Source organism: Conger conger, chromosome 10 (genome assembly GCF_963514075.1).
Source record: "Conger conger chromosome 10, fConCon1.1, whole genome shotgun sequence".
Taxonomy (NCBI): domain Eukaryota; kingdom Metazoa; phylum Chordata; class Actinopteri; order Anguilliformes; family Congridae; genus Conger; species Conger conger.
In genome coordinates this window covers 2,224,715-2,248,236 of record NC_083769.1, presented here as the reverse complement: position 1 = coordinate 2,248,236, position 23,522 = coordinate 2,224,715, and the positions used below count along the sequence as shown (strand labels likewise).

At 43.9% G+C, this 23,522-nt stretch overlaps 1 protein-coding gene across 1 annotated transcript; it reads right to left on the bottom strand.

The window, feature by feature from the left end:
* Window positions 1–9,996: 9,996 nt before the first annotated feature.
* Window positions 9,997–22,299, bottom strand: adtrp1 (androgen dependent TFPI regulating protein 1). The gene is made up of 6 exons (XM_061259222.1): window positions 22,099–22,299; window positions 18,370–18,507; window positions 18,139–18,240; window positions 15,516–15,631; window positions 11,965–12,125; window positions 9,997–11,337 (listed from the first exon to the last, which is right to left on the bottom strand). The coding sequence occupies exons 1-6, from the start codon at window positions 22,249–22,251 to the stop codon at window positions 11,315–11,317; spliced, it is 693 nt and encodes a 230-aa protein (XP_061115206.1). The 5' UTR covers window positions 22,252–22,299; the 3' UTR covers window positions 9,997–11,314.
* Window positions 22,300–23,522: the final 1,223 nt, after the last annotated feature.

The window sequence follows — 23,522 nt, the reverse complement described above, 5'->3', positions numbered from 1 at the left end:
AAAATTGTGATGATTGTTACAGCATAGCAACACCACTGTTTGTATTAGTCAGTAAGTGCATCATTCCAACCAGGTGTTGTAGTTTCGCTGCGGATTTTCCTCTAGACGCGGTAACGTTTTATTTTAAATTGCTCATTTGAACAGCAAGGGTTAGGGCTTGAGCCAGTTTGTTTGTCTCGATCGCTGTTAATCACTTCTACTAGTTGCATACCTGTAGAGTGATTGAACGTTTTAGCTGTGGAATTTATCAGTAGATTAGCTTTGATTTCATATTGCTTGTGAGCAATTGTAGGCGATTTAAATAGGCGTGTCAGAGCGTCGCTCCGTCCCAGTTTGTGATGTTATGTTTCACCCCATCCCAGTCTGCTCTCTCCCTCGAAGACCCCCCCTGCGGCGTGGGCCTCCATGGCGTCAGAACCCCTCGAACCTCAGCTACCCCCCGCTGACCCCCTGTGAGGACTTTGCTGTCACAGGGGGACTCTGGAACTGCCAGTCTGCCACTCGGAAGGCTGACTTCATCCCTGCATATGCCTCCCTCCAGTCCCTACAATTCCTTGCCCTCACAGAGACCTGGATCACACCTGACAACACCGCCACTCCCGCTGCCCTCTCATCCTCCTTCTCCTTCTCGCACACTCCCCGGCCTTCCGGCCGTGGTGGTGGTACTAGTCTTTTAATTTCCCCCTCATGGAAATTCTCTCTTCTCCCCCTCTCTGACCTGTCCATATCCACTTTTGAATTCCATTCTGTTGCAGTATCCTACCCTACTAACCTTTTCATTGCAGTTATCTACCGTCCTCCAGGGCCCCTGGGAAACTTCCTTGATGAGCTAGACACCCTTCTCAGCTACTTCCCTGAGGATGGCACCCCATTGATTCTCCTTGGAGACTTCAACATCCACCTTGAAGCCTCCCAGGCTGCTGCCTTCCTACCACTAATCCACTCCTTCGGCCTCCCCCTGCAACACTCTCCTCCAACCCACAAGGCGGGCAATATCCTAGACTAGGTCAAGTACCACCAACACCGACCCCATACTGGAGACGGTCAATTAAAATGACATGATCCACCATGTCAAACGCTGCGCTGAGGTCAAGAAGAATCAAGACGGCACAGTCACCGGAATCGATAGAGAGGAGCAGGTCATTGGACACTTTCAACAAGGCAGACTCTGTACTATGGTGGGCCCTAAAACCCGACTGAAATGTTTCCACAATGTTATTTTGGTGTAGGTAGGGCAGCAATTGACAGATAATCACCTTTTCAAGAACCTTTGCCAAAAATGGCAAATAGAGATTGGTCTGTAGTTACTGTAGTAGGTGGGGAAAGGTTTTCAGGAGGGACTGGACCATTGCATGCTTGAAACAGGTTGGAACACTGCCAGTGGCCAGAGAGCTGTTCATTGTAGAAAGGATGCTAGGACCAGCTACGTCCATGACATCCTTCAGGAGAGCAGTGGGGACAATATCAAGGGCGTAGGTTGCAGATTTCATCGAAGAAACAGTCTCTATAAGGGAGGGTAGCGTGATGGGTTGGAAACAGTCCAAGTCAGATGGGCAGACCAGTGAAACAGATAGGTCACGTGAGGAGGGGGAAATGTTCATCTTGATGTCCTCAACTTTGCTAATGAAAAATTTTAGTTGGGGACACTTCTAAAGATGTAGTCCCTTCTATAACATAGTTAATGGTACTGAATAGGACCTTGGAATTATGGGAGCTGTTGAAGATGAGGTCAGAAAAGTATGTTTTAACTGCATCCTGATATTTTAGAAGCTTGTCCCTCAGAATTTCAAAGTTAATTTGAAGGTTATTATACTTCCACTTCTGCTTTGCCCTTCTGCACTCCATCCTTAGGGATCTGGTGGTGCCAGGGCAAACCTTTAGGTTTAGGCTTTTTCAATTTAAGGGGGGCAACAGAATCCAGAATAGAGGAGCACGTGGTGTTAAATAAGGAGATAAGTTCCTCAGTACTGAGATGGGGAGGAGAAGCCTCAACAGTGCAGGTATTGGGAGCAGCTATGAGGGCCTTGGAGAACTTACTGGCAGTCGAAGAGTTAATGTAGCGAGAGCATCGTACAGGGAGATGAGATTTAGTAGGTGAGAAAGGCAGAATTGAATCAAATACAACAGCACTGTGATCAGACAGACAGGCATCAATTATTTCCATATTACAAATCAGAAAACCAAACGATAAGACTAGGTCGAGTGTATGGCCTAGTTTGTGAGTAGGGCTAGCAGTAAGCTGAGCAAGGTTAAAAGATTCAACTAGATGCATAAGTTCAGTAACAAGAGGCTTAGAGGGACAGCAAACATGAATATTAAAATCACCAAGAATCAGAACTCTCACAGTTGGTATTTGAAAGAAAGTCCGCAAAGTGTGGCGGACGATACACCAGAGCAATTAAAAGGGGATTGTCCAGCCCACTGTAATCAGGCCCACTGTAATCAACTGCACCTGAAAGCTGGTAAAATTATCAGATTTTAGAAGGCAGCCATTAATATGCTTTATAAACACAACGGCTAGACCCCCACCACGTCCGGAGGGCCTTGGCGTGCTAAAAAAGTTACAGTCATCAGGACATTGTTCAACAAGTGGAGCAAGCTCACCAACATTAAGCCAAGTTTCCATCACCACTAAGAAATCCAATCCCTGGGCGGTAAAAAAGCAATTAAGAATAAAAGTCTTATTGGAGTCAAAGACTCCATGACACGGCCTCACAAATACCCAGTTACCTTGCCCGGAAAAGGGAAACCGGGGCCCCCTTCTGGAGCCAGACCCGGGAGGGGAGCTCGTCGGCAAGCGTCTGGTGGCCGGGCCTTATCCCATGGGGCCCGGCCGGGCACAGCCTGAATTGGTCACGTGGGCTCGCCGCCCTGTGGGCTCACCACCTGCAGGGGTCGGCATCAGAGTCGGGTGCTTTGCCCAACGGGAAGTGGGCAAAGGCGGGGATCCGGGCATGCTGATCCTCGGCGTCGCAGACTGGTTCTGGGGATGTGGAACGTCACCTCTCTGGTGGGGAAGGAACCGGAGCTAGTGCGGGAGGTTGAGTGGTACCAACTAGATATAGTTGGGCTCACCTCCACGCACAGTACTGGTTCCGGAACCAAACTCCTAGAGAGGGGCTGGACTCAGGGTCAGGGTGAGAGGCGCCGGGCGGGTGTGGGGATACTCACAAGCCACCGGCTGAGTGCCACTGTGTTGGAGTTTCACCTGGGGAACGAGAGGGTCGCCTCTCTGCGACTACGTGTTGCTGGGGGGAAAGCGCTGACTGTCGTTTGTGCTTTTGCACCACTATGGGGTACCGGGGCCGTTCTTACGAGCCATCCGGTCCCTGTATAACCAAAGTGAGAGCTGTGTCCGCATCCTGTGCACAAAGTCAAGCACGTTTCCAGTGGGTGTAGGACTCCGCCCAGGTTGCCCCTTGTCACCGGTCCTGTTTGTGATATTCATGGACAGGATCTCAAGGCGCAGCCAAGGTGAGGAGAGTGTCCGGTCTGGTGACCTCAGAATTACGTCTCTGCTTTTTGCGGACAACGTGGTTCTGCTTGCTTCACCGCCCGTGACCTTCAGCACGCACTGGAGCAGTTCGCAGCCGAGTGTGAAGCGGCTGGGATGAGAGTCAGCACCTCCAAGTCCAAGGCCATAGTTCTGATTTATAATGTCTAAGACAGGGGTCGGCAACCCTGGTCCTGGAGAGCCGCAGGGTGTGCTGGTTTTTGTTTTCGCCTTAATACCAGCAACTGATTCATACCCAAGAAACCAGATGAGGCGAGTTAACTGTGTAATCCACTGCTTTAATCGATCAGTTAAGTGCTGAGTAACGACAAAAGCCAGCACACCCTGCGGGTCTCCAGGACCAGGGTTGCCGACCCCTGGTCTAAGACTATGGTGCCCGGTAAACAATGGGTAACAATGGATTTTGACCTGACATTTCTAATGGTGATCTCCAACTATGAGTGAGACCGGAGTAGGGAGCTGCTCCCGACTCAGCGAGACAGGAGGGGGGGACTGGGAGTTGGGATGTTTCCCACACCGATTATGACGAGAAACCAACTGACTGGCCTGAGTACAGAGCTGGCCTGTCTGGCGGCTGTCTGGCCGTTTCCCATGACGAATCGTGGGAAAAGACAGGATACGAGACGTGGTAACAGCCCCGGAAGCCCCGGACAGGTGTTGCTCCAGCTTCCCCAGTACCTCGAAACTGTTGCCCAGTTGGATAGACCTTGAGGGTGGAGTAACGTTGCGGGAGGATTTCCTACTTTGCTTCTCGTCACCCAGGACAGTGATCCAGGGTTCCGACGGGAGCGGGAGGGGAACAGATCCGCTTAGGTTTAGCTCCAAACAAAATGCGGGAGGCCTCCATGGCCATCGAGTCCAGAAATCGCTCATCCTCTTGGATCTGGTAAAGATTCGAAATCCGACCTTCTAGCTCAGTGATTTTAAGACTCAGCTGAAGGCATCCGGAGCAATCCGGGGGAGAGGTGAGTGATGGCATTGCTGTAAAGTATAATGTAATCCTGAAGTGACTGGCTAGCTAGCCACCTGACTAAAAACAAACCAAGCTAGCAAGCAGTCGAGGCAGACGGAGACCGTGTCTTGTAAGCAGTTTAAGCAACAATGCTCGCGTTTAGATTGAGGTTTAAAAACTGTCTTTTTCAGTAGCCAGAAACACTCAATCACCCATAAGATGATGGTCAAGAACAAAATAGGGGCCGGTTACATGAACACAAATTAATATTAATCCTGGAATGAATGCAGTTTTGTATGGATAATCTCCAGTTAAATCTCCTAGTCTAGAACTAGGCTTAATCTGCGACTCAATAATTATAATTATATTATTAATTATATTTGTAAATGAAGTTACAAAGTGTTGAAATTTGAATCACATTGTAGTATTGGTTTATTAAAATACTTTTGCTTTTTAATTTTTAAATGAAAGTGAAAGTAACTGTTAAGCATTTATTTTAATCATTAAAAAAAATCTAATGAGGCTAGATATTGTTTAAGCAATAAATCGGGAGCTATGATTTTGGGACTACATCTTCATTATGCTATAGGGAAACCTTGGATCCTAAGGAATGCCATTGCACTATTGCATAGTAAAATTATAAATCTTTTCAAAACCGTATGCAACTACAGTACATGCCAAACTTGGGTTCTACTGTAGCTTTCAATGTTAACGTCAGTTACAAACAAGCTCTCTCAAAAATACAGTTCATATTTGTATGACACTGGAATACCAAACAATGTCCACGCAACTAGTACATAACGTCACTTAACAATACATTCAAAATCAGTTGCTGTCCTGCTTGCATTTTGATCTTAAAGACCATACTGAAAGGTTTTTAAAATAGTGCAACCCTTGATCAGGCTCCAGATCAAAATCCCATTACATGACAATTTTTACTGAAAACGCAGCTGCCTGTCTGAACTACATTGACAATGAAAATCTATGGGGCTTTTTAAGCCAACCTGAAGAAGTCTGTTTTAATGTTACTGTACCTTACACTTGCATAGCTTCAAGATCAACCATTTGAAGTGCAAGCCAACATCGCTACAACTTGGCAGTCAAAATAAGAAAAAATGCGCTTCTGTTATGCTGATGAAACGGTGACACAAACATTATACTGAGTCTGAAATGCGTCAAGTTTCGGTAATGCAACACTGAACAGCGGTGGGATCAGATCTGGTGCTAGTAAATTGACTTACCTTTCCATGTGAGTTTTCAAATGTCTGTTGAAATTTCATGTGGTTGCTCTGCTCCCGCATCTTTTATTTTATTTCTCCACATTTTGCTAGTTGCAATGATTTTGTTTGGCTCGATGAGCCTGAATTATTTAAACTCAAAGGCCACGACATGCGGAACTGTAGCTAATCTTAGCGAACTACGCTGTAAGAAATACAGTGTAGGGAGTTTCTATGGTTGCAACTAAAAGTGTAGTGCGTAAAACTACGTTGGGTATGTTTTAACTACGGATTATTTTTCATATAAAGAATTTAAATTAGCTGTGAGATTATTCACTTCATTATTTTTATTCATATTGTTTATGAGTCCTTATTGACGAGTCCGAGTCGAGTCTGGAGTCCGTGCATGTGCGACTGAAGTCCCCATCTCTGATATCCAGTAGTTTAGACTGCCTCAAGAATGAAAGAGAACACTCTTGAGTAAAAGGCATACAGCAGCCTGTTTTAAACAGTATTTAAAGAACTCTGAGAGCATGAGAAAAAAGATTCTCTGGTCTGAAGAGACACAAATTTCACTCTTAAGGCAGAACTTATGAGGTGAACACCAGGCACTGCTCATAACCTGGCTAATAACATTCCCTATGGTGAAGCCTGGTGGTGGTAGCATCATGCTAAGGGGGTGCTTCTCAGTGGCAGGGACTGGGAGACTGGTCAGAACTGAGGGAAAGATGAATGCAGGCAAATACAGGTCAAGCTCCAGAGAACCTGCTCCAGAGTGCATATCACCTCAGACTGAGGTGACTGTTCACCTTTCAGTACGAAAATGATCTGAAGCATACAGCCAAGACAACACAGGGGTGGCTTCGGCACAAAACTCTGACTGTCCTTAAGTGGCCCAGCCAAGGCCCAGACTTAAACCCCATAGAACATCTGTGGAGACCTGAAGATGGCCGTTCACAGACACTTCCCATCCAATTTGACGGAGTTTGAGAGGTTCTGGCAGGATGAATGGGATAAACTGTCCAAATCCAGGATGTGCAAAGGTTGTAGAGACTTACCCAAGAAGACTCGAAACTGTAATTACAGCCAAAGGGGCTTCTACAAAGTACTGAATTAAAGGTCTGAATACTTAGTCGCCTTCAAAAGTGTTGTCAAAGCATGGCCAATTCCTTTGTTTTTGCAATACACTGAATACATTTGGGGTTGAGATAAAAAGATGAACACAAGTCACCCACGGTGGCGCACGGCTAAATTAACGGACCTTGATGCAGGCATCAGTTTGTTGCAGCGGCACACCTACCAAAAGCTGAGTTTGGCCGGCTCACATGGAGCGGCATACTTGGCTCGCCAATCCGAGGGCAAGGGGAAGACTCAGCAAGGGGGGTTAGTGAGATCACTAAGGAATTGACCTTGCTATACCAATACTTTTGGAGGGGACTGTATATAAATAAGATTTCATTTTTTGATTTTTCATAAATGAACAAAAACTTCTAAAATGAGAGATACAATTGGTGCTGGAAAGTATCTGTCAGTGGGGCCAGGCCTGGCAGTATGACCCACAGCCCTTCTGCGCATGTCATAACGGGGCTCTATGCTGGCCTGTGGGGCCTGATCACCTCGGCCCCAAGTCTGTTTATGCCTACTATTCTCGTAGAAGCCATCACGTTATATTAAATGAGACTGTGGTATTACTACAAGACTCTCATAGTATCTTAGCTGTATTACATTAGGGCTATATTGATATTAGTTATTTAGCAGACAATTTTATCCAAAGCTTCTAGATGTAGCAGTCCATACTGGACGCTAAGAAGTATCACAGCTTTTGAAAAGATCACCATGAACTAGGTTGAAAACCTCTTAGCCACCAAATTCAGTTTTCTACCTTTTGAAGAGAAATTGGTTGAACAAAAAGGTTGGGACCCCACCATCCAGAAAATATAAGCATCACCCAAGCAGGAAAGGATAAAACCAGCAGTTTTAATCCGGTGTTGTTCCAGAAGAAACTACTACAGCTTAGTTAGCACTTGCTGTACATACAGATGTGTTCAAATAAGTAGTGAAATAGTTCCAAAGGTGAATTTTTCTCTTCAAACTGTATAAACTGAAGAACTTTTTCAAGATTTAACTTCACTTTAAATTACTGAACTAATATTTAGTTGCATAACCATTGTTTTTGATAACTGCTGCGCATCTGTGTTGCATAGTTTCCATAGCCTACACATAATTTCAGGGAGATTTAGCTGATTTTGTTGCTTATTTATTGAACTGCTCCTGGCCACACCCCCTCAAGCACAGATGGGCTGCGTTGAGTGATGAGGCCAAGGGTTTAAAACACAGGGATTCTCCAGAGCTGCGAGGGGGCGTTATGGTGAATTCTGTGTCAGTGCTAACTCTTTGTGATCTTTTTCATTCAGTGTGCCTCTGACATGGAGTAGTGCCGTGCCCTAAGCCAAGGGAAGCTTAGAGACCGGGAATCCACCAGTAGGACGCTTTGAAACGGTTGTGTTGTTCTTTCTCATCGCCCCTTGCCCTTCACTGTTTCTGTGAAAATAAATTTACCTCAGTTTTTGCACTTGAAACCTTTTGCTGCCTGTTTTGTGACCTGGGCTCTCACAACATACAAGCATCTACAGGTGCATCTAAAAAAATTGGTATATTTTGGAAAAGTTCTTTTTTTCACGTGATTTATTTCAAAAAGTTAAATTTTCATATATTCTAGATTCATTACACAAAGTGAAATATTTCAAGCCTTTTTTGTTTGAATCTTGATGATTAAAACAAAAAAAGCTTACAGCTCAGGAAAATTCCAAAATCAGTATCTCAAAAGAGTATTACATAAGACCAATCAAAAAAAGGATTTATAATACAGAAATGTCAACTTTCTGAAAAGTATGTTCATTTATGCACTAAATACTTGTATACAGTAAATCCTCAAATTGTGTCCGGGATTCTATTTGAAGCCGAGCCTCGGATAATAGCCAGGGGCGTGGCCGATTCGGACAAATAAAGGCCGGCCCCCAAATACAAGCCGGGGTAATATTGCCTACAAGTAGGGCTATCAGTCCATGAGCATAGAAGACATTGTTTCGATTTAACTCAATTAAATAAAAGAGCTCTTCTTAATATTTTATATTGTTGGTTGGTTTAATAATGAAAAGTCGTTGTCCTACACAATGGGTCTCCAACACATTGCTCTCAAGCTACCAGTCGCTTGCCGCCCGCTTCTAAGTAGCTTGCCAAAGGCTGAAGCAGTATACATTTAAACACAATTGTTGCCGCAAGGCATTCCAGCCTACGAATTTAATAAAAAGTAAATCAGGCAAAATTTACTCAATTTAGGCTACTTGGCTACGCAATAAGGTTTCCATGTATTTACAGCACAGCGCACGTTCAATTAATGAATTAAAGCGGCTTCCTTGGCTCGCAATAAACAGACGGGTGGAAATCCCGACACTCTTTCAACTGCATAAAACAGTGAACCATGAAATACCCCCCAGATTTCAGTGCCCATCAGTCCCAACATTTAGCAATAGAATCAAACAGAAATCAAAGTAAATTAAATCCCAAACCAAAGCGAAAATCTTTTGATAGCCTGTATGCTCCAAACGAAACGCATGTCTCACAATAAAACGCACTTTAGGAAAAAAAGGTCCTTAACTTGCTGTTATCTACGCTAATTTGTTATTGTTCATGAAGGCGTGTCTGGCAAGTTGTTATTTTATGGATTCTGGACTTGTATGTGATTTATTGTGTTTGAGAATATTTGCAATAAGTCTGTTAAGACTGACACTATGACTTACCAAACGGTGTTTCCTGATTAGCCTACACCAATTGATTTCTGAACGGTTACAGGAAGTGTTGACAGTGTTGGCCCGCTTTAAGTGTAGGCTTTTACTTTATTTCTAAGAATAAAATTCTACAACAGAAGCCTAGTAATAAATAAAGGCCTGCCTCGAATACAAGCCTGCCCCAAATAAAGGCCTGTGCTTTGTGCAGCCTAAGTAAATAAAAGACCCCGGACACAATTTGAGGATTTACGGTATAATGTATATAACTCAATAATGTATTTTTCAATACTCAACACAATTGTATAGCAGTAATTCTGATTGTTTGAAAAGGTAGAAGGGCGAGAATGCCATATGGCACTCTTGGGATTTTACGGTAACGGTAGACTGTGTAGGTTGGGTCTCTGGGAGTTCTGTGGGGCGGCGGGATTGTTCACAGCATCGTCCCAGGTCAGATAGTGCATGTAGAACAGAAGCCAGTGAAATTGCCCATTTCACACGTGACCAGTACATTAAACAACAAGCACCAACATTTCTCAATGTTTTATTTGACATATAAAATATTAATTCTACACAAAATGGTCCGTTCATTAACAAACACAAAAAATAGATTCCTATATTATTTTATTCAAAGTGTCAATCCTTCATTTTTCCAGTTTTTGCGTATTTGGTGACAGCGGACTGATGTTCACAGAAGTTCCAAATACCAGAGTTCCATTTTAAAGAACACATTAGAACACACTACGGGCACATTGGATTAAAGATTAGCCACATGGTTTCTCACATTTGGCATGCAAATTCCTTGCCTGATCACATTAAATGATCATGTAAATATTTGGTGTGAATTTCACACCCAACGCCACCAGTGGACAATAGCAAATAGAGGAGCAATTATGGAATGCAAACATATTGAATTGTTCATGCTACAAAAATGCCATTCTGAAAAGGTACACTATATGGCCAAAGGTATGTGGACACCTGGCCATCACACCTATGAGCTTGTAGGAGATCCCATTCCAAAACCATGGGCATTAATATGGAGTTACCCCCTTTTTGGCTATAACAGCTGCTACTCTTCAGGGAAGGCTTTCCACAAGATTTTGGGGTTGAGGTCAGGGCTCTGTGCAGGCCACTCGAGTTCCTCCACACCAAACTCGTCAAAACCTTGTCTTTATGGACCACACTTTGTGCACAGGGGCACAGTCATGCTGGAACAGGAAAGGTGCTTTCCCCAATCTGTTGCCACAAAGTTAGAAGCACCCAATTGTCTAAAATGTCTTTGTACCCTGTAGCATTAAGATTACCCCTCGCTGTAACTTAGGGCCCTAGCCCAAACCCTGAAAAACAGCCCCAGACCATTACCCCTCCTCCACTAAACTCTACAGTAGGCACTCTGCATTCCGGCAGGTAGCGTTCTGGCATCTGCCAAACCCAGAGTCCATCAGACTGGCAGATCTGGCAGAGAGTGACGCGTGATCTGGCAGATAGTTACCTCTATGATTCATCACTCCAGAGAACATGTTTGCGCTGCTGATGAACTGACTTCAGTACGACCCATTCTACTGCCAATGTTTGTATATGTAGATTTCATGGCTATGTGCTTATGCACCTGTTAGCAATGGGTGTGGTTGAAGCAGTATGGGAGTCCACATACTTGTGGCCATATAGTGTATCAATTATAGCATTTTTTATATGAATGAAATTAAGGATTGAAACTTTGAACTGAAAAGCAGCTGGACTCATGATAAACGATTATCCCTCATTGGGTAAAGGTGTCCTGGAGGCTTGCATACAGTGCTTCCTGATCATGCCCCTCTGGTCCACAAGTGATTTATTTCAGGGACTCCTATTTCTTTTTCTTTTCTGTGCCTGAAAAGAGACTGGACTGAAATGACTGTGCCATGCTCTTGCTTTACACCTGTACTTTCAATACCACATTTTTGGGGGGGATTTAGAAACCATTTTCCAACATGAAACAACAGACTTTAAACAAGAACAGGTTTTACTCCAGGCATGGGAGCAGGAATCAGGAATTTGGATTAAATGCACAACCAAATATGAGATGGAGGCCAAAAGCTAATGCAGTCACTGTGCAAATTAGTCAAAGAACAAAATTAAATAGTTACACTTTGAAACAAGTACCACTGAAATGCGGTGGCCTTTCCTCAGCTGGTATAGAACACTTCTGCTTCTGTTTCAGGTGTGTGTTAGAGGAAAAACAAATTGCTTAAGACTCCTAGAATTCAGTCTAAAACAATTAAGCCTTATATTCCGCACCCAAAAGGGGGAAAGGGGAATGGTCTTAATCTGAAAATGCCTAACTGTGTCTTGCACAGGTTATTGCCAATGCGAGACCAAGGTTAGTGTCACCTTGCACTGGCCTTTGTTCCAAATTAATCAGCATTTGAGTAAAACTGAGGATTTAGTGCCTAAAAATGGTTGACGGCTGTTTATGGGTATTTTGACTTCAAGGGAATTTACATATCCATTACCTACCCGCGGTTTCCCAGAGTGCAGTGCTGAGCCTCTCTCCCAGCAGGTAGAGCGGGGCCATGGTCAGCCCTGCACCAGTGAAGAACAGCACCAGTCCGCCAGGGCTGAGTTTAGCCATAATGGGGTACACCCAGATCCCCGAGGCATGATGTACCCACAGTACCCTGGCAGCCACAAACACAGAAGCACCGCAGTCAACAGCTGTCAGCTGACCCAATTCTCTGGTCATGCAACATGTGAGCCATTACCATCATGTGTAAAAAATAAAATAAAAAGAATTGTATATATACTTTTTTTTTTTAAAGCTTTAAGCTTTAAAAAACATGCTGGCTAAATAAAAAGCTTTTTTTGAAGATGCTGGCTATTCCTAGTATCTCTAAAATTACAATGAGAGGAAGAGCCTTCTCTTACAGAGCTCCTATTTTATGGAATAATGTCCCCAGGCATATTCAAGCTTTAGACAGACTTTCAATGTAGGCCCGCCTCGTTGACACGCAAATTCAAACTAAGGGCAAACTTAACTTTGCTTTCCACTACTCGGTATCTACATATAAAAAAATAAAGCAATACATTATCATTAAGCTATTTATCCATTGGCTACTGAAAGCAAAAATGAGTGCACAACCCAGTCTGTAACAAAGAAGCCATAGGGACGAGGGATGAAAACATGAACAATTATAATTTTAACCGATGCATTAAAAAAAAAATGACACACAATCTACCAGTGGACGTAAACTACAGGGATTTTTTTCAACTGTGAAGTTATACTGCACAATGTCAATGTCATCCATCCATCCATTTTCACTCGCTTATCCGGAGTCAGGTCGCGGTGGCAGGAGGCTAAGCTGGGTATTCCAGGCGTCCCTCTCCCCAGCAACGCATTCCAGCTTGGAGGCGTTCCCAGCCCAGGCCAGGAGAGATATATAATCTCTTCAGCGGGTTCTGGGTCTACCTCGGGGTCTCCGCCCAGTTGGACGAGCCCGGAAAACCTCCAAAGGGAGGTGCCCGGGAGGCATCCTGATCAGATGCCTGAACCACCTCAATTGGCTCCTTTCGATGTGAAGGAGCAGCGGCTCTACTCCGAGCTCCCTCCAGATGTCCGAGCTCCTCACCCTATCTCTAAGGCTGAGCCCAGCCACCCTACGGAGGAAGCTAATTTGGCCGCTTATATACACGATCTTGTTCTTTCGGTCACTACCCAAAGCTTGTGACCATAGGTGAGGGTTGGGACATAGATTGACCGGTAAATTGAGAGCTTCGCCTTCCTGCTCAGCTCCCTCTTCACCACGACGGTCCGGTGCAACGCCTACATTACTGCTAACACTGCACCGATCCGCCTGTCGATCTCACGCTCCCTTCTACCCTCACTCGTGAACAAGACCCCGAGATACTTGAACTCCTTTACCACTTGGGACAATGACTCGTTCCCAACCCAGAGGGAGCAATCCACCGTTTTCTGGCAGAGAACCATGGCCTCGGACTTGGAGGTGCTGACTCTCATCCCGGCCGCTTCACACTCGGCTGCAAACCGCTCCAGTGCATGCTGAAGGTCACGGTCCGATGAAGCAAGCAGAACCACGTCATCCGCAAAAAGCAGAGATGCAATTCTCCAAACCGGACCCTCTCCTCACCTCGGCTGCGCCTTGAGATCCTGTCCATGAATATCACAAACAGGACCCGTGACAAGGGGCAACCTTGGCGGAGTCCAACACCACTGGAAACGTGCTTGACTTTGTGCCAAGGACGCGGACACAGCTCATACTTTGGTTATCCAGGGACCGGATGGCTCGTAACAACGGCCCCGGTACCCCATACTCCCGCAGTACCCCCCACAGGGTTCCCCGGGGGACACGGTCAAAAGCCTTCTCCAAGTCCACAAAGCACATGTGGACTGGATGGGCAAACTCCCATGACCCCACCAGCAACCCTGCCAAGAGCTGGTCCACTGTTCCACGACCAGGACGGAAGCCACATTGCTCCTCCTAAATCCAAGGTTCGACCGTCAGTTGGAGCCTCCTTTCCAGCACCCTAGAGTAAGCTTTCCCGGGGAGGCTGAGGAGTGTGATACCCTGATAATTGGAGCACACCCTCTGGTCCCCCTTCTTGAAAATGGGGACCACCACCCTGGTCTGCCACTCTGCAGGTACTGTCCCCGACCTCCACGCAACACTGACAAGGCATGCCAAGACAGCCCAACAATGTCCAGAGCCTTCAGCATCTCAGGGCGAATCTCATCCACACCTGGCGACTTGCCACTGAGGAGCTTTTTGACTACCTCAGCAATTTCCACCAGGGATATAGGTGCAGATTCCCCCCAGGCTTCAGGCTCTGCCTCTTCCACAGAGGACGTGTTGTTTGGGTTCAGGAGCTCCTCGAAGTGCTCTTTCCACTGCCCGACAACATCCCCAGTCCGGGTCAGCAGTTCTCCTCCCCTGCTGAACACAGCCTGAGACAAGCCCTGCTTTCCCTTTCTGAGTCGTCAGATGGTTTGCCAGAACTTCCTCGAGGCCAACCGAAAGTCCTTCTCCATAGCCACCCCAAACTCCTCCCATACCCGGGTTTTTGCTTCAGCGACTGCGAAGCTGCAGGCCTTCTGGCCACCCGGTACCCGTCTGCTGCTTCAGGGGACCCCCGGGCCAGTCAAACCCGAAAGGCCTCCTTCTTCAGTTTGACGGCCTCCCTCACTGCTGGTGTCCACCAGCGGGTTCTTGGGTTGCCGCCCCGACAGGCACCGATTACCTTCTGGCCACAGCTCCTGCTTGCTGCCTCTGCAATGGAGGCTTTGAACATGGCCCACTCGGACTCCATGTCCCTAGCCTCCCCCAGGCTGCGCGAGAAGTTCCTCCGGAGGTGGGAGTTGAAGACCGTGCGGACGGGGGCCTCCGCCAGACGTTCCCAGTTCACCCTCACTACACGTTTGGGTTTACCAGGTCTGTCCGGCAGCCTCCCTGGCCACTTGATCCAACTCACCACCAGATGGTGATCAGTTGACAGCTCTGCTCCTCTCTTCACCTGAGTGTCCAAGACATACGGCCGCAGGTCTGATGATACGACCACAAAGTCAATCATCGAACTTTGGCCTAAGGTGCTCTGGTACCAAGTACACTCATGAGCTACCCTATACTCGAACAACCCATTGACAACCCACAGAAGTCCAATACAAGACAACGCTCAGGTTAAGATCGAGCAGGCCATTCCTCCCAATCACCCCCTTCCAGGTTTCTCCATCATTGCCCACGTGAGCGTTGAAGTCGCCCAGCAGAACTATGGAGTCTCCGGGTGGCACCCGTTCCAGGATGCTGCCCAGTGACTCCAAGAAGGCCGGATACTCTGAACTGCCGTTTGGTGCAAAAGCACAAACGACAGTCAGAGCTTTCCCCCCAGCGACACGTAGTTGTAGAGAGGCGACCCTCTCGTACCCCGGGTGGAAATCCAACACAGTGGCGCTCAGCCGGTGGCTTGTGAGTCTCAGACTTTTAGTCTCAGACTTTTAGACCCCACTGTATATCATACATTTCCAGGCTGGATAATGAATGTACGGTATTGTACATTACCAGGACAGATAAAGCATAGCAAATAGGGCCAGGCCAAGGATGCCTTTGGCTCTGCTGTGGTACTGGTGATGCTGCAAGCAGAGCTGGATCAGGAGCAGAGGGAAGATCACTGTGTGCTGTAAGGGGAGAGAGAGCCAGCATTGTAAGATGGCTGAGCAATCAGAGCTATATTACTCTCTTGAAAACCTATAATTCTATGCTACAGTAAAGTAAACTCTTGTTGCACGTATGTATTTTAATTTTGAACCACATTTGCATTATGGGAAACTTGTACCCGTTGTCAGGGTCAGCAATTAGTGGACTGCTGCTCAAGGTTGTTTCGCTTACAAAAATATACAAAAAAACATCTATTTGGACAGGACATGCAAATAAAGTGCATTTCTGGGAAATGCTGTAGGTGCAGAGTTATGAGTATGAACTTGTTTATGTTGCATGTGTAGGTGTAGGAACATTATTGCATTTGTAGCCCACAAACCTGTTGAGTTTTGCATAGTTATGTGATGTGTATAAAACGGAAATTAACATAATGGCAATAACCTACATAAAAAATGAATCCACGTATTTATAGTTAACAAATGTCTATGTGTGATCAGAGAGGCTCTTCTGCATTCCACTGTTGTAATGTGTGGTTATTTACGTTACTGTCAGCTTCAACCAGTCTAGCCCTTCTCCTCTGTTCTCTTTCATTAACAATATTTATGCGTATTTGCCCGCAGAACTGCTGCTCACTGGATGTTTTTTGTTTTTCTCACCATTCTCTGCAAACTCTAGAGACTGTTGTGTGTGAAAATCCCAGCAGATCAGCAGTTTCTGAGATACTGAAACCACCTTGTGTGGCACCAACAATCATTCCACGGTCAAATTCACATTTCTTCCACATTCTGACATCTGGTCTGAAAAACAGCTGAACCTCTTGACAACATCTGCATGCTTTTATGCATAACATTGCTGCAACATGATTTGCTGTTTAAATATTTGCTTTAACAAGCTGGTGGACAGGTCTACCTAATAAAGTGATGACTGAGTGTATATTTAGCTAAGTAGTGGATATGTACACAATGGCTTAGTTTTGTAGGCCTACTTGATAAAAGGTTTTTAAAATAGTTTTATTTTAATTTCTTAATACATCTTATTTGCATTCATAATATAAACCAGTCCATGCCAGTGCATGTACAAAACTATGTGGAGACCATAGACTGTGCCATACACTGTACAAAAAAAAACTCCAAACCCCACCTCTCCCCACTGCATGTTGCAAACAAACAATCATGTGCTTCAAACAAGTTAGCTATGATACAGAGGAGCTAACATTAGACATAAATTATCCAGGATTTAAAAAATGCGTAAATTGGTTGCAAGGACGGATGATGCAATCGCAATTTTGGGGACATTATTAGCATTATTTTAGCTAAACAGGTAAGGTAGTACATTTTTGCTCTCTCCTGTGGTGAGGTATTGGTTCGTTATTCAATGTTAAACAAGTTTACTTACTAACTATATACTGATTGTGTGGAGTGTAGCTGTTACAAGTTTGGCCGATACCCATCTGCTTGATTTGTTTGTGAAGTTGTTTGTGGTGGATTTTCTGGATTGCTGTAAACATAATCAACATGCCACAGACATTTTGTTGACAGTGGGATTACAGAGTTAGCTAGCTAACTGCTCCGAACTCTCCCAAATCAGGAAAATGGAAGTAAAAATAAGTGGAAGTATGCAATAATCCTGCTTTCTGAAATACCACCAGGTCAGATAGCTAGCTGCTACACCAAATAACAAAAATCCAGAAAATCCAACACAAACAACTTGACAAACAAATGAAGCAGATGGCAAATTTGTCACAGCTACGCTCATCACAATCAGTATCCAGCTAGCTAGCTCACTAGTAAACGATTTTTAAGTTGAATAACTAACCAATAACTAACCACCGGAAAGAGCAAAAATGTACCACCTTACCTGTTTTGCTAAAATAATGCCCATATCCATGAAATTGTGACCGAATGATGCATCCTTACAACTAATTTATGCATTTTTAAAAGCAACTTAGCTCCTCTGTATCATAGCTAGCTTGTTTGAAGCACATGCTTGTGTGTTTACAACATGCAATGTGGAGATGTGGGGATTGGAGTTTGATTTATTTGTGTGCAGTTTATGGTCTGCGCACACATTAATGTAATGAGTAGCTGAAGCCATTCTGATTTTGCAGTGTTTAACGTTAAGATTCATCTTTGCTAAATGTTAATTAATCCACAGCATAGGGGCCAAGACTGCCTGTAAGATTCATATTTTCTTTCTTAGCCCTGTTAAATTTGTCATATTTATTAGCTGTTTCTGAAAATCTGTTCTGGACTGTAGTTAACGTCAGTAAACGACCTAGCTAGCTAATGTTGCAATTCAGTTGTTTTTATAGCTTGTTAAATGCTTGATGATCACTTATTAAAATGTTTTTTACCTGGCTACAACCATCATTCAAACTGCAATATGACGCTGGTTTTTTTCATTATCAGGATTTCTGGGTGAACACAATCTGGACCAATCAATTATAGCCAATTTTGACCAGAAAAACAGCGATGGCTCCAGATACGATACATGCATCCAAAATGTGTGAAAGCAGAAGAGTACTTACTAATGCATGGTTGAGCCAGGTGGGAATAATGTCATCAAAAAATTTGGGATATACCAGCTCACGATCAAAAACATAGAGTGACCAGAAGGACATGACCACAAACTGCAGTAAGAGAGGACAGAGTTAGAATCTGTAATTTATATTCCACATTTGAATCTGAAACTGATGCATCAGAAACTGTAGGCTACACCACTTACAGGTTTAAAATGACCCAAACTAATGAGCACTCACCATCCCAACTGGAAACACCAGGATGGTGAAGACAGCGTCCCGTATTTTGACAAGGCGCAAGGGAACCCTTTTAGGAGCTAGTAGCATTTGGATCACGTCGGTCAAAAAACAGAATCCAAAGAAGACGGTCTGTAGAACCTGCAAAGCAATCAATGAAATGTATAAATGCATTTCCCGCACACACATTTATTTCTTAAGTTACTGGGATGCACATCTTTAAGAAAATTGTTGTTTTAAATATTTCTTCAGCAAATAGTAAATAGCGCAACTTAAGCCGTAAGAGTTCACAAGCTCATTCAAACAATAAAGCACAAAATAGATTGTATTTACAATACAAAAATTCAGATATGACCGTTTCCAGGCTATATGAAGCATTGCGCATTTTATTCTACCAGTGCAAACAGACATTGTATTTACAGCCTACTGAATTTTATTTGAGGATGACGCAAAAGTCTTACCTGCCATTTGATGTAAATCCAACCAATGCTTTCAGGATAACATTACATTACATTACATTACATTATTGGCATTTGGCAGACGCTCTTATCCAGAGCGACGTACAAGAAAGTGCATACCCATAACCAGGGCTAAGTGCAACCTGAAAGACCCTAGAGGGAAGTACAATTTCAATTGCTACCCGTACAACAAAGATATGGACCAGGGCCTTTTTTTTTTTAACAACAAATAAACAAACAAAGCAAGAGTGACCAAACTCAAATACTGACCAAATACTGCTTACCTAGCCAACTAAAAATACCGAAACACTACGTAAATCACAAAGACAACAATTAAGGATCACAGGGAGGTAGGGAGGGATGGGGAAGGAGGATAACATTGTTTAAAAGTATTTTGTCAACAAAAGCTTGTGATGCATTATTTATTTTCCTTTATTTTACCCGGGGGGTGTACTACGAGGTAACCACAAAGCTAACCCTGGGTTTTCTATACTCCAAAGCGGAGTTAAATCGGGGCAACGTACGCATGGCTGCATGGTTAACCTGCTCCGGGGCAGGTTCTGTTCAGGATATCGGCTTGATTCCCTTTGACCAATCAACTCCTTAAAAAGGGGCGTCTCTCCAGGATTTTCTCGTAGAATTCAGAGGTGTTTTCGCTGGTACGAAAACCCCTTCTCTGTGGTTACACAACGGCAAAAATATAGGCTAGATTCTCAATGGACAGACATAACCAACATAATGCATGCTTCCTGAAGCCTGTGTGTCCGGAGCAGTTTAGGGTCACCATGGTTCACTTTTTTTTTTTTTACCAGGGACAGTGCACATTAATCAACAATTTCAGTTTCCACATCAATGTAAATGTGCCAGATTTAGCTCATAAGATAATTTTATTCTGTAGTCCCTAACCTGCATGTCTTTGGACTACAGGTTAGGGTTAGTTTATGACAACCACTTGACAACTTTGTCTTGTGCCAACGCGAGGGAACTAGTTGGTTATCAATGCTGGATATTTGCCAACATGGCCCGTGCTGAACTGCATAATCGCTGAAGAAAAGTTCCCTACATCACTATCACCGACAGGAAATATAACGTTCGGCTATTAACTTAAGTTAGCTCACAAAATAATGGCAAGCAATTCATAGGAAGTTGAGACTTTATTCTAGACTTCAGAGCCATGCAACTGAAGGGAGTACGGCTAGCCTATTCCGTTGAGTTTTACAACACCGTAGCTGTCAAAATGCCATGTTTAGTTCCAGGCAACTTTGATCATTCTCTCCTCACCCACTCATCCATTGTAAGTTATTTTATTATTACTGCCTAAAACAGACAGTTAGGCTACATTATGTTTGAAACGTCTCAGACAGTTAGGCTACATTATGTTTGAAACGTCTCCCACGGTTTTCTTTCCGACAATGCAAAATTAGGTGGCTGAAAAGATTGGTTATTGGTTAACCCTTGAGCAAGGCCCTTAACCCTCCATTGCTCCAGGGGAGGATTGTGTCCTGCTTAGTCTGATCAACTGTACGTCGCTCTGGATAAGAGCGTCTGCCAAATGCCAGTAATGAAATGTAATGCTCTGAAAGCGATGTACACAAGTTTAATTAGATCAGTTTTTGACTATTGGTGTATATCGTATAGTTCAGCATCAAATTCACTGCTTGGAAAACCTAACCTTATTCAAGCTCAAGCATAGAGTTTAGAAGGCAACAGCTCGCTAGTTTGCAAGGGTATAAAAGTAACCATCCAACTAAATAGTAGTTTCAGTCCACACTCCAGATCAGTGGGTGGCGGTAATGCACCCTTTGTTGTTTTCAAACAAAAGAAGAAGAGGTCTTACTCCGATCAAAAGAGAATGACTTTCATCATACTCAAAACTCCGGACAAAGCGCGAAGTTGATAGCTAACCCTACCTGGACTGCTTTGTGATATTGACCCCCGGTTGGTTTTGCTAAGAAAGCAAAGAAATGCTCCTATAACGCCTCTTTTTCAAGCACATCGCTCTTCCACAGAATTTGGAAAAGCTTTATGGTCCTGGAACCAGCTTGAGAAGGAGATTAAACTAGACTAATCCATGCGCCTGGATGATTTTAAAAGATTACTGCAAATCTTGTTTTGTAATTATTTTACTTGAATTTAATCTGTGGTTTTATAGATTTTTCATTTCTGTATGTGTTTTATGTCCTGCTTGCATTTCTTGACCAGGGGTCCCTTGAAAAAGAGATTAAAATCTCAAGACTCACCTGGGGGTGTACTACGAATGGAGGTTAACGTAGTTAGGGAGTTTCTCAATAATGGCTTTGACTTTTTGCTACAGCGCCTAACAAAATCACAATGGATTATAACAATGGCTTTACTTGGGATTTCAGATGGAGTTTCAAGCATTAAATGTGGAGGCATATCATAGCTAATTGAGAGTTGTCATTACCACACCCAGAACGTTTGGGTAAACTTTTATAGTTGGAAATTTAGGCATAGAAAAAAAAGTTTTAAAATGCATTTAAATGACTGAACAAGGAAAATAAATTAGGCACATTTGTTTTATTGTTGCCTAAAGACAAGTGTCACATTCAACCACCATGTTACTCCTTTAATACTGCGAACCAAACATTCAAAATTCCACTTCAACAAATCGTGGTTTAGAAAATAACAAACGTCTTGATGTGTAGGTATTCTCGTGCAATAAAGACATGTGTTGGAAGTGGTTCACACTGTCTGGAACCTGGCCATATCAGCACGCGCGATATGATACACTAAAACTTGAGCTGGTCGCAAACTAGTTGACAGGAAATTGTCTTTACTAGCATTCGTATGCAAATTAGTGCATAGCTTACACAAAACAAGTGTGCAAGATGGATCCGTGTGTTTACCGACGAAACGTTCTGAAGCATGCATTGATCAAACATATCTTTATGTGTACATGCAAATGAATGTCGTCAGGATTGTGGTGTGTGGTGTGGTGTGTAAAAAGCAGTAACTAAGTGGGATAGATCGCTAATGCCTTTAAGGCGTCCGTGTTGAAAGTCGCTCTGATGTAAATGAGGTAAACAAACAGGAAACCAAGCTCCTGTCCTGTCAAAGCCCGATAGCTGATTAGCGTATAAGTAAGTTAACGTTCAGTAAACACAATGTTGTGTTCTCAATCGTGGTCATACTCAATCGAAGTCATACTTCTTTTCGGTGAATACGTTGCCTAAAATTAATAACAAACTACCGCAACGTTTGAGTTAAAATGCATGCAATAAGTATTATAGACAACAAGGCAATGTTAACTTACGAGATTGATAAAAGTCAAGTATTTCCATCGACCTCCGTATAAACGGGCTCCAGGATGGCGTTCTGAAATTTCTAAAGAGCAGTTAACCCTAAGCGTAAATATATACCAGGCAAAGATTGCCAAATGAATTAAAGAACACAATTTTGGACCCATTGTAGTTACGAGCCGTTGAGCAACAGTGGCTATTTCCCACTTCTTTGCTGAGATTCTGTACTGATATAAAGTGACACAGAGGTGCGTAGCGACACCTGCTGTACTGGGGCCGGTTGCACCAATTCAATTCAATTCAATTCAATTCAATGGCGCTTTATTGGCATGACAGAATAGGCATTTGTATTGTCAAAGCATATTCAATAATTAAATTAAACAATAATATATACAAATTAACACAAGTCATGAACCATATATGAACAACATGTAACATATAATAAACATAACTGTAAAATAGAGAAATTTACAATTACAAATGGTTGGCATTTATACAGTGCCTTTATCCAAAGCGCTGTACAATTGATGCTTCTCATTCACCCATTCATACACACACACACTCACACGCTGACGGTGATTGGCTGCCATGCAAGGTACTGACCAGCTCGTCAGGAGCATTTGGGGGTTAGGTGTCTTGCTCAGGGACACTTCGACACAGCCCGGGCGGGGGATCGAACCGGCAACCCTCCAACTGCCAGACGACTGCTCTTACTGCCTGAGCTAAGCCACCCACAACTGGCAAAATCAAGGTTTCAGAATTATTGGCACCCTTCACCTAGTACTTAGTGCAACCATCTCTGGCAAGGATAACAGCATGGAGTCTCTTCCTGTAATTTTTGACAACATTAAGGAACACATTTGGAGGGATTTTGGACCATTCCTCTTTGCATATCCTTTCAAGATCCTTCACGTTCTTGGGTTTGTGCTTATCAACTGACCTCTTCAACTCAGCCCACAGGTTTTCGATTGGATTGAGGTCTGGTGACTGAGATGGCCATTGCAGAATGTTGATTTTGTTGTCACGGAACCATTTCTGTGTGGATCTTGAGGTGTGTTTTGGGTCATTGTTTTGTTGGAAAGTCCACCTACGACCAAGTCCCAGACTTCTGGCAGAGGGAACCAGATTTTCAGCTAAAATTGCCTGATACTTGCTGGAATTAATTGTGCCATCAATCCTAACCAGTGCCCCTGGACCTCTGGAATTAAAACAGCCCCAAAACATGACTGACCCACCACCATATTTCACTGTGGGTATGAGGTGCGTCTCCTTGTATGCATCTCTGTTCCTACGCTAAACATACTGATGCTGTATCTGACCAAAACGTTCAATCTTGGTCTCATTTGACCAGAGAACCTTGTTCCAGTCATGATGTAAATGACGTTTGGCAAACTCCAAGCGCTTTCTTCTGTGTCTTGTGGTCAGAAAAGGCTTTCTT